Below are 13,899 nucleotides of genomic sequence, written 5' to 3' on the forward strand. Positions count from 1 at the left end.
TATAATGGTTTAAGGTAGATGCTCTCCAGGCTCAGGCTGACTTGGAACTCTTCACAGCTGTCATTGTGGTCCTCTGATTCCTGCATCTTTACTGTGGCTTCTTATCTGACTTATTGCCAGGGTTTAATGGACTGAAATTGGGGCACAAATTTACTTATTGACAGACAGGTGGTGGCTAGGTACAGTGTGGTATCGTGCAAAGAAAATTGATTAAAAGGCAGACCTTCTTAACTCCAGTCCTGACCTAACAATTCGCCAGTTCTGTGAGCTTAGACAAAGAAATCATTTTATCTCCCTGGTTTTTAGTATGTTCTTCTATGGTTATACAAATACCCTGTCATATTATAGAATGGCTGTGAAAATAAAAAGGAAATTTTATACAGGTAAAGTGCTTTATAAAAATAGAAGGTAATATGAAATTAAAAATGCTGTAGCCAGGATTGTCATCACTGTCACACAGTGCCAGGTAAAAAGAAAAAGCAGTAGTCTGGGGCTTGTTTACATTGGGTAACATTTCTGGCCTACTGCCATCACTACTGCATACATGTTTTAATCAGCTTGACTGTGTGTGTGTGTGTGTTTGTGTACATGTTTACACACGAGTCTGTAGGAGGAATAATCTAAGTCAAGAAAAATTCATAGGTCCTTTGCTGACATCATCCATCATATTCAGGTTTCAGCCTCACAGATGGAGTTGCTTGAATAGGTTTTTGATTGGTCAGTCTGTGGCCTGGGGACCCTAGACATGTGTAAATTGCAGCAGATGATAATGCATGTTGTTGATGGGAGCTCTCTATCTCAACTTGATGATGGTCAGTAGCCTTTTTCCTCGTCCTCACAAGATAGGAGGAGCTTGTTAAAGGAGTCTGTAGTCTCTGAGATCCATCCCAGTACTGATTACTTGTGGTTGCCTTGCTCCTAAAAAGAAAAAAGGCATATTCTTCTCACATTCTTTTGTGGGATTTTAATAGTTCATGTTAGTAAAGAGCTGTATAAGTGCTGAGCAGTTCTAATGGGTTTGGTGCAGAGTGTGGTGAATTGTCTTGATTTGAGTATGAGCCTGAAGTGATTCTCAGAGACCTCCTTTGCCAGCTCTTAAGAGGACAATTGTTTGTAACTTTTTCTTGTCCCAGAATAACAAGATGACAAATGTAAGAGACTTTAGGACACTTGGTAAATGAGAATCACTTTCCCAGTGGTCTCTTCTCTTGTATTTTGGAGTAGAAATCCAGGTTTCAGTGCTCTTTATGGGGCTCTGATGGGAACTAGGAATTGGAGGGATCATAAGATTAGCAATAAAGAAGGATTTTTTTTATGAGCTTTTCCATAAGCAATTACAATTCTTATCTTTTTCATAAGGTGTTGAGTGTAGTTTAATTTCATCAGGAAAGTAATTGTGAACAGATCTGTTATAAGTCCATCTGGCACGAAAGAGGCTCTTTTGTTATATATTTGGTTATGGGCGCATGTTCCCAATGTATTGACAAATTTTAAAAATGCATATTTAAAAATAACAGTATTTTCACAAAAAACTTGGTGTGGAAAATGATTGGAAGGAATCACTTAAAATATATAATTTTATCTGATTATTAAGAATATGGACCATCTTTACCTTTGTGATTTTCTGTGATTTTTAAGATTGAGCATGTATTACTTTCGTAATTTGGAAGAAAATTAAAGGTTAAGAAAAAAAAGTACATTTCTGGGCCTCATGTTTTTTTTGTTTGTTTGTTTTTAAATCTGTAAAATTGTGGAGGGCCTGAATCTTGACAACCTTTGAAGGTCCCTGACAATAGAACATTCTTACATTTTATTTCTCAGATATTGTCATTCTGTGAGGCTAATGGATCTTAGAAGACCTGGCTTCCCTTCCCTAGACTTTGTGTTAATAAAATATAAAATATGGGAATTATTTGTGGTAGAATGCCCTGATGTATAAGAAAAAAGTGAAACAAGACAAAAGCAAAAATAAGGGGGAATCCAAAGAAAGCGTAAGAATAGCTTAATAAGATGGTGTGTTTTTAGAACAAATCTGTGTTTCACAGCAGTAATAGGATAGATGTTTCACAAAGCTAGATGTCATATTTGATCTCTTTTGAGTTTTGTTTTCTAAGATAGATTTGAAGATACTTTAAAAAAGAAATTCACAAGTAAAAGGCCTTTTTTTGACAGCACTTTATCTTGCAGCCCCCCTCCCTTCATTCACTTATCAATAACTTCATCTCATTTGCTTTATCCTGGAAATTCCATTATCTCCCAGGCAGTCTATTGCATTAAGCCTTTAGTACCTAATATCGCCTCATTTACATTGACACGTGCTTGACCTCAGCCCTTCTCCTCTCTTTGTTAATGCACCAACAAGCACTGATATCTCTCTGGAGCATTATCATTTGGCTGTTAGCTCAACTAATAACAACCCTTCATTTGAGCTGATGAAGGTTTATTAAATAAAAACATGCAATCGCCCTGGCGGTAAAGTAATGAAGGGAGAATGGAGGTAGACAGCATCCTGTTTTAATGGTGAGAGCATGCTGAGTCTGCATTATAGGTATTTGGTTTCCTTAGGGGGAAGGGGCACCTGAATGGGTTGGATCAATACCATGTTAGCAAACAGATTTTAAGAATGGGCATTTTTGATTGCCTGATTTGATCACTGATTAGCTATAGGCTGTGGAGTTAGGGTAAAAAAAGGTGTTTTTGCTCCAGGCTCTTGGCCTTGCCCTGTGCTGCAGCTTTCCTTGGAGGTCTAAAGTATGAAACTGTCAATAGCCCCTAGGCCTTAAGTCACTGGCCCTCTTCTGGGTTCCCAGGAACGCTTCTTTGTGGTTTGCAGCCAAAGATTTTTGGTGTTCTTATTTAGTTAATACCGTTCTAAAAAATTATTTAACTTGTGTCTTCTTATAATATACATACAGGAAAGGGGAAGGCATCAATTCTTTAGAATAATCAAATTTCATTATCTTTTTACTGCACCCATAAGTTGGGCCAAGGCAACATTTTCAGAATGTTTATGTTGTCTTACTATTAAAAAAAAAAAAAAGCTTCCTTAAGAGAGACAAACTAATTATCAGAGTCCTGAAGGAAATATTTATTTTGGACTCAACAGTTGCAAACATTTGCTTTCTTAGGGAATATTGTTGCCAAAATAAGCATTTTCATTAGCAAGCAGATGGTTTAGTTAGCAGGTTGGTTTTTTGTTTATACTTATAAGTTTCCCTTCTTTTTTTGGCTCTAACCTTAGTTCTATTTAGAAATAGTTACTAATGTCACGTACCTTTGTGGAGCTCATCTCTCCCAACTAAAACCATGAATAAAAAAGACCAATAGTTTCCTGTCTAGCCTCTTCTTCAGTGAAGCAGCGTTTGAGTATGGCCAGTTTTGGTATTTCTCTGAAACTTTTTATTGGTTTATGTTAGGGAACAAAACTAGATCTTTCCACCTAATCAGCCTGAATAAGATGGGCAGAACACAAATTTAACTATGAAATAATAATTTCCTCATTTAAACTAAAATGAGATTGAGAAACACACTGGGAAAGAAAAATTACAGGTTCTATAGTTCATAATTACCAAAATTTCTTTTGTTGTAGACTTATCTGTCATCTCAAGGTAAAATTTTTTGAAATAGGAGACAGTTCTCTATAATGTATATTTTAATTGCATTTTGACCTATTTTTTGAGTTATGGAAACATTTTTCAGAATTTCTGTTTTCTTAATGGGTAGGTTTCTAATAACAAAACATGCTGTCCTGTTCAATCTCATGTGTTAAAACATTTTGTAAATGTTTGTTCATTTTCATAATCCTGAAGGAAACACTTGCTTTCAACTCCAAAACAGATTTCTGTTACTTATATGAGTAGTTGAGTAGAATACCAATTTTCTGTTAGATAATAATTGGTATTCTGTGAAAAAAAAATTCCCTTTTAAGTAGTATCTCCTCCCCGCCCCCAAATAATTTTTGAACATATATGTAAGAGAAAATCTAGATACAATTAGTTGGCTCATTATCTACTTGTAGTAAGTAATGTATAAGAAATGGTGTGGTATACCTTAGAATTTTAAGAGGTCATAGTAGAGGTCATTTGGGGTACGAATGAATGATAATGGTCTTGTGAGGAGATGTATAGGCAACATTTACCTATGAACTATTCCACTGTTTGTTGTCTACTTCACCTTTCATTTACAATTTCAATATATATTTGTGACATTATTTAGTGTCACAAAGTCATATCTGTGAACCCAATTTTGATAACTTCTCATAGCCACTAACCTGTGAGGCCATTTTGCTGCTGCTTTGATCCATCTGCATCTCTTGAATTCCTGTTAATGTTTCATCAGTGTATTATTTTGAAGTGTTCTGTAGTCATTACATTTGGAAAACGGTGAAATAATTTATGAAATAACCATTTCTCACACGTTAAATGTCTCTTTAATTGTATTTTTATTAGGAGTTATGCTCAGTTCTAAATCTAGGTGGATTTCTCCTGTAGTGAAGCCTTACTGTCAGTAAGTGCCTGGAAGCCAGACCCCCAGGACAACAGACTTAACCATCGGTGATGGTTGTGGGTTTGACTGCTGCCTCACCAAGTTTTTCTTTATGTGTAAACTTTATGGTACAGGCTACTTAAAGCAAGATAAGATAAATGTCAGGTTTCTAAACTGATGTTCTAGGGATCAAATGTTGCATTGACAATTATTTTCTTCAAGTTGGTTTGAGTACCACTTAGGAAGGGTAGAGTAGGGGGAAGACAGTGACCTTGCCTAGCTTCCATGATTATGGTTTTACAAACAGACTCTAAATAAGTGAAGGACTGAAAATAAAACACTGTATTTTCATATAGAAATAAGAGACTATTCTCTATTCTTGTGGTAAGGTTTTCAAGTCTTAGAAATTTTAAGATAGCTCTTGATAGTGTGTGTGTGTGTTAATTGTACATATTCAGAAAGTTTGTAATCTATATGGTTACAATGGTTCTATGAAGGAAAAAACACTTTACTGAAAATGCTGCATCAAAGCATGTTGAAAACACCCTCTGAGGTTTCTTTGTCCACAGAACAAATAGGTGCCAGGCACTGTGCTGTTTTACCTATAAGTTAAAAATTTTTAATTAAGATTGGCTTTGAAAGTTGACATCATATAATTTTGTATTTGGAATTTGATGTATTTGGGTTAAAAATCTTCATGCAAGTTCCTACAAACAAATCAAGCATGGATGTGCAGTGGGTGATTTTTAAGCTTAAATATCTCAGCTGGATTTAATTACCTTAAGGGATAAGGCTACATGATGGACCAGTGGTTTACCAAATTATTTTTCATTTTCTGGATTTTGATGTCACTAAAGGTTACTGTGTCCTCTTTTCTCTGCTAGAGACTCAAGTTAAAATCCATTTTAGAGCATCCGTGTAAATGAATTCGTTGTTATTTTTCCTCCTTGGGGACACGCTGGTCATTTTGTGAGGCTGCCTTTCCATTTGGAATTGCTGCAGCTTGCACAGGCCCAGGGCTCCCATAGCAGGGCAGTTTCAAGTCAGCATGAAAATGAATAGGTGGGCTTTGGAGGGCAGAGGTGGCCCAGGGCTTGTCACTCTTTCATTCCCTGATTCTTTCTTGGTAAATGTAAGGAAACCTATTTGATATGTTTGTGGGTAAGCCTTTGCATTTTCCTCCCCATCTCAGGCCACTTTGCATTTGGCAGCTCCCAAGCTGTCTATATTCACCATCCACAAGCTCCTCCATGACTGTGTGTATTGATACAGATCTCTGATGAACACTTACCCACTGGTATGTTTCATGGCCTTCACCATTTATTGCTTTTGTCTAAATGCTTCATTTTTTAGGAGCATGTTTATTTGCATAAATACATTTAATGTTTTTACCCTGAAGTAAGCATTATTAGTTATTGCCTTTATTTGTACATCTTAGGAAGATTTAGAAGCAGGTAATAGTCATCACATGCTAATCCCTTCAGGGAGCTTGGTAGTGCTCTTTGCCCTCTGAGTTCAGCTTGTGGTCATCTCTTCTCTGTTGTTGTTATTACATTTGCATTCTTTGTTTTTTTTTTTGTTTTTTTTTTACTTCCACCTTTGTTCTCCAAAGGAATAGTACTGAGAATATTCTCTTCACTTTAAGTTTTTTTCATTAAAAATATATAAGATCTTTATACATAAGGACATAAATATAATTTCATATACATGGGTAAATGGGATCAGATCATACATGCTATTTTTTTTCTTTTGAAACATATACACTTTGGTTTCCAAACCTATATACACTTTGGTTTCCAAATGAATTGCTCCAGGTTCCCTGAGTCCCTCCCTATCTTCTCCCTTTGTTGTAGGCATTCCTACACCATTTTTATTCATCCAATCCATTTTGTCTTAAAATCTCCCAAATTGCACTTTATACCAGGAGTATCTCCCTCTCCATAGTTTATCTTCTGTTCCCCGTTCAAATTCTTGTTCTTCTATCAAACTGGGTTAAGCCAAGGGGTGATGACTGCTAATGTCTGCTTGTAGCATTCATGTAAAATTGCATTGACCTCTGTGTGTATGTGTACATGAGAAAGAGAGACTGACTTTATGTAAACTACATGTAGACTCAGGCTAACGAAGCTCTGGTTCATGATCATCATAAGAATAATTAAAAAATTTATAATGTGCTTCTATTTAGACTTTAAAGGCTAGCTTTGAAAGTTGATTTAAACCATTAGTATGTGGAATTCTTGTGAGAATATGTGTGATATAATCACTTTAATTGGGGAGTTCATTTTACTTGTGTCCATTGATAGGCAGTATATGTGGGAATAAATTTTATGTATGGCTTTAGATGCCTTCATGCTTATCTCATCAAGCTTGTTTTCGTCAGCATTCTGTGTCTCAGATGCTAAATTCTTCAAAGGCAGAGCGAGGCCTAGCCACATTGTGCAGTAGTCACCCCTTACTCTCAGGGCATGTGTTCTGAAACCCCCAGTGGTTACCTGAATCCTATATGTACTATGTTCTGCCTTTAGATGCACACCTGTTAAAAAAGTTAATTTATAAATTAGGAACTTTCACAGAAAGAAGATTGGTTCTTACCATAGATTTTAGCAATCTCACCATGTATTTTTTTTTTTTTCTTATTAAGTTGGGAACTTTTCACTTAAAGGAAACACTTTACTGCTTTCTTTGGTATATTCGATTGCCAGCATCACTACTCTTGCACTTTGGGGCCATTATTACGCAAAATAAGGATTACTTATCATAAGCACTGTGATACTATGACAGTGGTCTGATAACTGAAATGGCTACCAAGTGACTAATGGGCACATAGACTATATATGTAGTATGTATACGCTAGACAAAGGGATGATTCACGTTCTGGGCGGGGTAGATGTGGACAGTGTGAGATTTCATCACACTGCTCAGAAAGGCACGCAGTTTAGAACTTTAGAGTTATTTCTGGATTTTTTTTTTCCATTTAATATTTTTGGACCTTGGTTGACCACAGGTAACTGAAACTGCTGAGTGCGAAACCACCAATAAGGGGGACTGTACTCACAAAGTATGTATATAAGGCTTTCACAGATTCTGTTTGACAGTATCTTTTAAAAAATAGTTCTTATTTAGAATATTTCTAGGTTGCTTAGTTATTAACGTTATTGTCTTCCCTCCCCTTTCTAGGTGTCAGCAGTCCAGTCTTTGGAGGGCCCCCTGCTCCAAGTGGAAGGACTGAGTGACCTTAGGCTGGAGCTTCACAGCAAGAAGATGAATCTTCACTTGGTTCTCATAGATGAACTGCACCGGCACCTGTACATCAAATCCACCAGCCGAGTTGTGCAGCGTAACAAGGAAAAAGGGAGAATGAGGTGGGTTAAAGAGGCTCTTTGGTATAGTGTACTGTGGCAATGTGGAATATTATTTGTTTCCCAGAATATTGTAGTCTTTTTCCTTTTTTTTTTTTTTTTTAATATACTGTTTTCAATGCTCCATACTCTGAAAGGCTGACATTCAAAGTTTGTTCATTCCTTCATTGCACATTTATTATGGTCCTCTTAAGTAAAGATCCATAAGAAATATTATGGTCCTCTTATGTAAAGATACATAAGAAACATTTACTGTGGGACTTTAATATGCTGGGCCATCTACATTTACTGTGGGACTTTAATATGCTGGGCCATCAGAGATACTCTGGTTTATCTCAGAAGAAAGAGAAAAAAATCCTTAACTTGGATAGTGATGTCAACCTAATTAAGAAATATGGCTTTATGCACTGAAGTTATAAGATTCTTTGTTACTTAGGGTTGCAGTCCTCTTTCTGGAAGCGTTCAGGAGAGTCTTATATTGAAGGGCCTGGGGTGGACTCAAGACATTCAGTAGGTTAGTGTAGACCTGGGAGGGAATAGACCAGATCTTAAGTCAGGTAAGGCAGTAGAACATTGGCACAGTTAACAGGTAGCAGAGAGCTGTGCATGTCATGTCCTTCCAAGAGTCCTTTGAAATACTAGTAGCCATAGGCCTTTTCAGAGGGCAGTTTAGCACTATACACTTGTTCACGCTTGTTCACTGGCTGTAGACGAGAGGAGCACTGGATGCAGTGCATGCTGGCAATGAAATCTTTCAAGTCCTATCCTGTCCAAACAAAACCTGCTGACTTCGTGTGTGATGCTTCAGTTCAGTTGGAGAACTGAAGAACTGCCAGAGAAAGAGGGGTTTCTGTCCCTTTTCTGCATATGGCACTAGAAAACCTTTTGCAAGACACACAGAAGTCAGGACCTTAGCAGAGTGTACTGGTAGGTGGGGCAGTGCTAAGAACTTCCTTCCACGTATCTGGTTGGTAACTAGCAGGTCTGAATAGATTTCTTCCCATGCAAGGATTGAAGAAATATTCTGGGTCCTGTGAAAATATTCTGTAGTGTAAGGGAAAATGAGCATTACCTTGAGGTCTTAGAAAAGAGCATTTATTTGAAAAAATATTTTATAAAGCAAAACAGGAAAACTTTAGGAGATTGAAGCTCAAGGTTTCTCAAAATATGGAAAAAGATGCAGTAGATTAGATTATTTTTCAAAATTATCACTCCTTCCCCTTCACTTTAGTGGGAAAATGTATTTCCTGCTTTTGACTTTTGGGCTCTTGCTTTTGCCAGTCGATTAGCACGTTTCAGGAAGGACCTGAAATGGGTTTATGCCAGTGAGCATATGCCCTCCTGTGCTTCTGCCATTGCTATGATGGCGTTGATCCAACGAGGAGGATGAGAGACATGTGGAACTGATCCAAGATCGGCCGAATGCCCACCACCTAAATATGTGCTTCTTGTTGAATGTTACTGAAATTTTGTGGGTATGTGCAGCAAGCATATAGCTTTTATGAAACGTTAACAGAGAGTGATAAAAATGGAAATGGGAAGGATACAGAAAGAAATAACTAAAACATGAACAAGGAGAGAAACCAAGATGGCGGCATAGGTAAACACCTAAACTGCTGCCTTGCACAACAATATCAAAACTACAACTAAAAGACAAAACGGACACCATCCAGAACCATAGGAAAGCTGGCTGAGTGGAAATTCTACAACTAGAAGAAAAGAGGAAAGCACATTGAGACTCAGGGGAGCTGCAAAAGGTTGAGGTATGGAGACTCGCACGCGGAGAGGACGGGCGGGCTGTGTGCACGGTGGCTGAGTACGCGGCTGGCTTTCTAAAGTGGGAGGGAGAAGGAAGCTCCCGACTGCACTGAACTCCAGTCCTGGGAGAGACGCTAGGAAACCAGACTCATTCGGGGGGAATGTGGACTGTCAGGAAAAGAGAAAGCACACTGAGACTCAGGAGCTGCGGAAGGCAGAGGTCAGGAGGCACGCGCATGCAGAGAGGACTGACTGCTGAATGCACGGGCGGCTGAGTACGCGGCTGGCTTTCTAAAGTGGGAGGGAGAAAGAAGCTTCCGACTGCACTGAACTCCAGTTCCAGGCAAGTTTCTGGGAATCCCGACTCATTCGGGGAAAAACTGGACTGTCTGGCAGTGGGCGAAACTCGAGGGCGGCTTTCTCTCAGAGGTGCTTGCATCGATTACCGAGGGACACTGAGACCCAGGCGCCTCTTAGGGCAGGGCTGACGGGAAACCAAGGCTGTCTGCTCCGCCCTGAAACTCCGCCCCATCGAAGCTGAGCACAGAAGCTTTTGCAATTTGGCAAGTCTTGTCTCATAAGAGTGTCTCCAGCACAGAAGTGTTCCCAGCGTAGACACAGCTGATCCTCACAGCCAATTGGCCTGGAGGTCAATTCCTCCCAGTGATACCAACAACAATGAAGGCTTTACTACAACAAGGTTGAGCACATAGTCCACAAAGGGGTGCACCAAGAGTGTCCACCTCAGGTAACTGGGGAGGCTGAGCCACTGTGCCCTAGAGGACACCTACCACACAAAGCTACTCTACCAACTCAGGGAAGCAGCAAAAATGCAGAGACAAAGAAACAGATCACAAATGAAAGAAATGGAGGAAAACAAATGACTGGATATAGAGTTCAAAACCACGGTTATAAGGTTTTTCAAGAATTTCCTAGAAAAGACCGATAAATTTAGCGAGACCCTCGAGGATATGAAAAAGGACCAACTAGAAATTAAATATACACTGACTGAAATAAAAAAATATTATACAGAGACCTAACAGCCGACTAGAGGACCACAAGAATCAAGTCAAAGAGTTGAAATACAAAGAAGCAAAAAACACTCAGCCAGAAAAGCAAAAAGCAAAAAGAATCCAAAAATTTGAAGATAGTGTAAGGAGCCTCTCGGACAACCTCAAGTGTACCAACATCAGAATTATGGGGGTGCCAGAAGAAGAAAGAGAGCAAGATACTGAAAACCTATTTGAAGAAATAATGACTGAAAACTTCCCCCACCTGGTGAAAGAAATAGACTTACAAGTCCAGAAAGCGCACAGAACCCCAAACAAAAGGAATCCAAAGAGGACCACACCAAGACACATCATAATTAAAATGCCAAGAGCAAAAGACAACGAGAGAATATTAAAAGCAGCAAGAGAAAAACAGTTAATTACCTACAAGGGAGCACCCATAGGATTGTCAGCAGATTTCTCAACAGAAACCATGCAGGCCAGATGGGAGTGGCAAGAAATATTCAAAGTGATGATAGCAAGAACGTACAACCAAGATTACTCTACCCAGCAAAGCTATCATTCAGAATTGAAGGGCAGATAAAGAGCTTCACAGATAAGAAAAAGCTAAAGGAGTTCATCACCACCAAACCAGTATTATATGAAATGCTGAAAGGTATTCTTTAAGAAGAGGAATAAGAAGAAAAAGGTAAAGATAAAAATTATGAACAACAAATACATGTTTATCAACAAGTGAATCTAAAAATCAAGTGAATAAAAAATCTGATGAACAGAATAAACTGGTGAATATAATAGAATCAGGGGCATAGAAAGAGAGTGGACTGACAATTCTCAGGGGGAAAGGGGTGTGGGAGGTGCAGGAAGAGACTGGAAAAAAAGCGTACACCTATGGATGAGGACAGTGTGGGGGAGGTAAGGGCAGAGGGTGGGATGGGAACTGGGTGGAGGGGCGCTATGGGGGGAAAAAGGAGGAACAATTGTAATAATCTGAACAATAAAGTTTTATTAAATAAAAAAATAAAAAATAAAACATGAACAAAATGTAATAAAAAAATGAAAATGGAGAAATAATAGTCTTTGTTTCAAGCATTAGAGTGAAGAACTGAATCAGTGATATGGAGACACAAGATGACAGAAGAAAGATAATAGGTATGAAAGATAAAGAATATTTATCAATTCAATGATTTTAAGTATTCTACAGAATGACACTAAAATTATGGTGTTATTGGCTGAATTGCATCCCCCTAAAATTCATATATTGAAGTCCTAACTCCCAGTACCACTGACCGTGGTTAATTTTGGAGATAGGGTCTTTCAAGAGGTAAACAAGTTAAAATAAGGTCATTACGAGGGACTCTAATTGAATATGACCTATGTCTATATAAGAAGAGGAAATTTGGACACAGTCTTGCACAGAAGGAAGACCATGTAAAGACACAGTGATAAGATGGCCAAGCCAATGAGAGAGGCCTCGGAACAAACCAACCCTGCCAGTGTCTTGACCTTGTACTTCTAGCCTTCAGAACTATGAGAAAGTAAGTTTCTGTTTGTTTCAACTACACAGTCTGAGCTATTTTGTTATGGCAGAAGCAATACTTACAGTGTAAAGAAACCTACTTAAAGTGGGGGCGGGGGAGAAGACCTTGATCTGCAAATCAAAAGAATTCAAGGTGAAATTAATGAAAAAAGATCCTCTTGGATATGACCTAGAAATTTTTATGAATTTCAAAAACAAATTCTGTAAGCCCTAGGAAGAAAATTGATGTTATCTGTTGTGACAGAGATAGTTATCTTCCCACCCAATATTGATTCTCCCCTTCTTCATTTTTAACAATGACCTTATTTTGTTCCTGGTGGCCATATGCCCAGCTACAAGGCTCCATTTTCCAGCCTCCTGTATAGCTAAGGGTAATTAGTGAGGCTTCTGCTTGCAAGCTGCTGAATTAGAGTTCATGGGGAAATTCTTTAAAGGTGCCAACTAAATTGGTATGCTCACTCCTTTACCCTTCACCTGCTTCCCTTTACTTCTCATTAGGACATGGAGTGGTGCCATCAATCCATCTTAGACATGAAGGGACTTTGGGATGGAAGCCACATTGTAATCCCTTTAATGACATGGATCCTCTATTATAGTCTGAATAGGTTAAATCTTTTATATGACAGGAAGGAAAACCTTTGTTTGACTCAAGCCACTGCTATTTGGATCTTCTGTTTTATACAGTTAACCTAGTCCCGATCCATAGAAAGGAAGATAAGTTAGGCTCACCAGGATTTGCTGATCAGGAAATGGCAGGATACAGCAGACAGAACCATGGCGACAAAGTGTTGAATGGGGACGAGTTGGGACCAAAGATATCCAATCTCAGCCAAGTGGACATTGATGTGCATGGGCGGCAGAGAGACATTGTTAGATGTAAATTAACAAAAAATAAATCACTATGTTATTTTCTGAGAAGACTACTCAATGATGAACTCTGAGATATAAATCAAATTCAGCAACTTGAGAACAATAAAGTTGTAGATAGTTTATAACTACTGTGAGGACTACACACCATTAAATATATAAATTTACATGTAAATATGTAAATTTACATATAAATAACTGACATCTATTTTTACAGGAAAAATGATATTTGCTGGAAATTATTTTTGAAAAAGAAGGTCTAACAGCAGTCTAACTTCATTCTTTTGCATGTCCTTTCCAATTTTCCTAGTACCATTCATTGAAGAGGCTTCCGTTTCTCCATTGTATGTTTTCGTCTCTTGTTAAAAATTATTTGACCATATACATATGGTTTTATTTCAGGCTTTCAATTATGTCCCATTGATCTATGTGTCTGTTTATTTTTTAATACCATGCTGTTTTGATTATCCTTGCTCTGTAGTATAATTTGAAGTCAGGTATTTCTCAGGATTGCTTTGGTTTTGTGGTTCCATACAAATATGATGATTTTTTTTTTTGTTCTATTTCTTTAAAAAATGTGCTCATTATCACTGCAATGGCAATCATATTACAGCATATACATGTTTCAAATTAGCATGTTGTACACATTAAATTTACACAGTTATATATAAAAATATTAAAAAAAGAAAAAGAAGGTGTATGTAGTCAATGAATGATGCATAATAATAAACAGGACTTATATCTCAACATTGTTGGTAGAGACTAGGAAATTCAGATAGACAGGAGATAGAAAGGAGTCAGCAGTTGTTTTATTTTGGATTTTAATAATTAGAGAAAATATATTTAATTTATTTAAATTTGAGTATATTAAACTAGATATATG

General features: G+C 37.8%; 1 protein-coding gene across 1 annotated transcript in view; it reads left to right on the top strand.

The window, feature by feature from the left end:
- Window positions 1–13,899, top strand: part of EXOC4 (exocyst complex component 4) — a 771,568-nt gene that overhangs the window by 51,723 nt on the left and 705,946 nt on the right. Inside the window, exon 4 of the mRNA XM_080666468.1 lies at window positions 7,663–7,847. Coding sequence (XP_080522594.1) covers window positions 7,663–7,847 — 185 coding nt within the window. The remainder of the gene's footprint in view (window positions 1–7,662; window positions 7,848–13,899) is intronic.

Source organism: Plecotus auritus (assembly GCF_963455305.1).
Source record: "Plecotus auritus genome assembly, chromosome: 4".
Lineage (NCBI taxonomy): Eukaryota > Metazoa > Chordata > Mammalia > Chiroptera > Vespertilionidae > Plecotus > Plecotus auritus.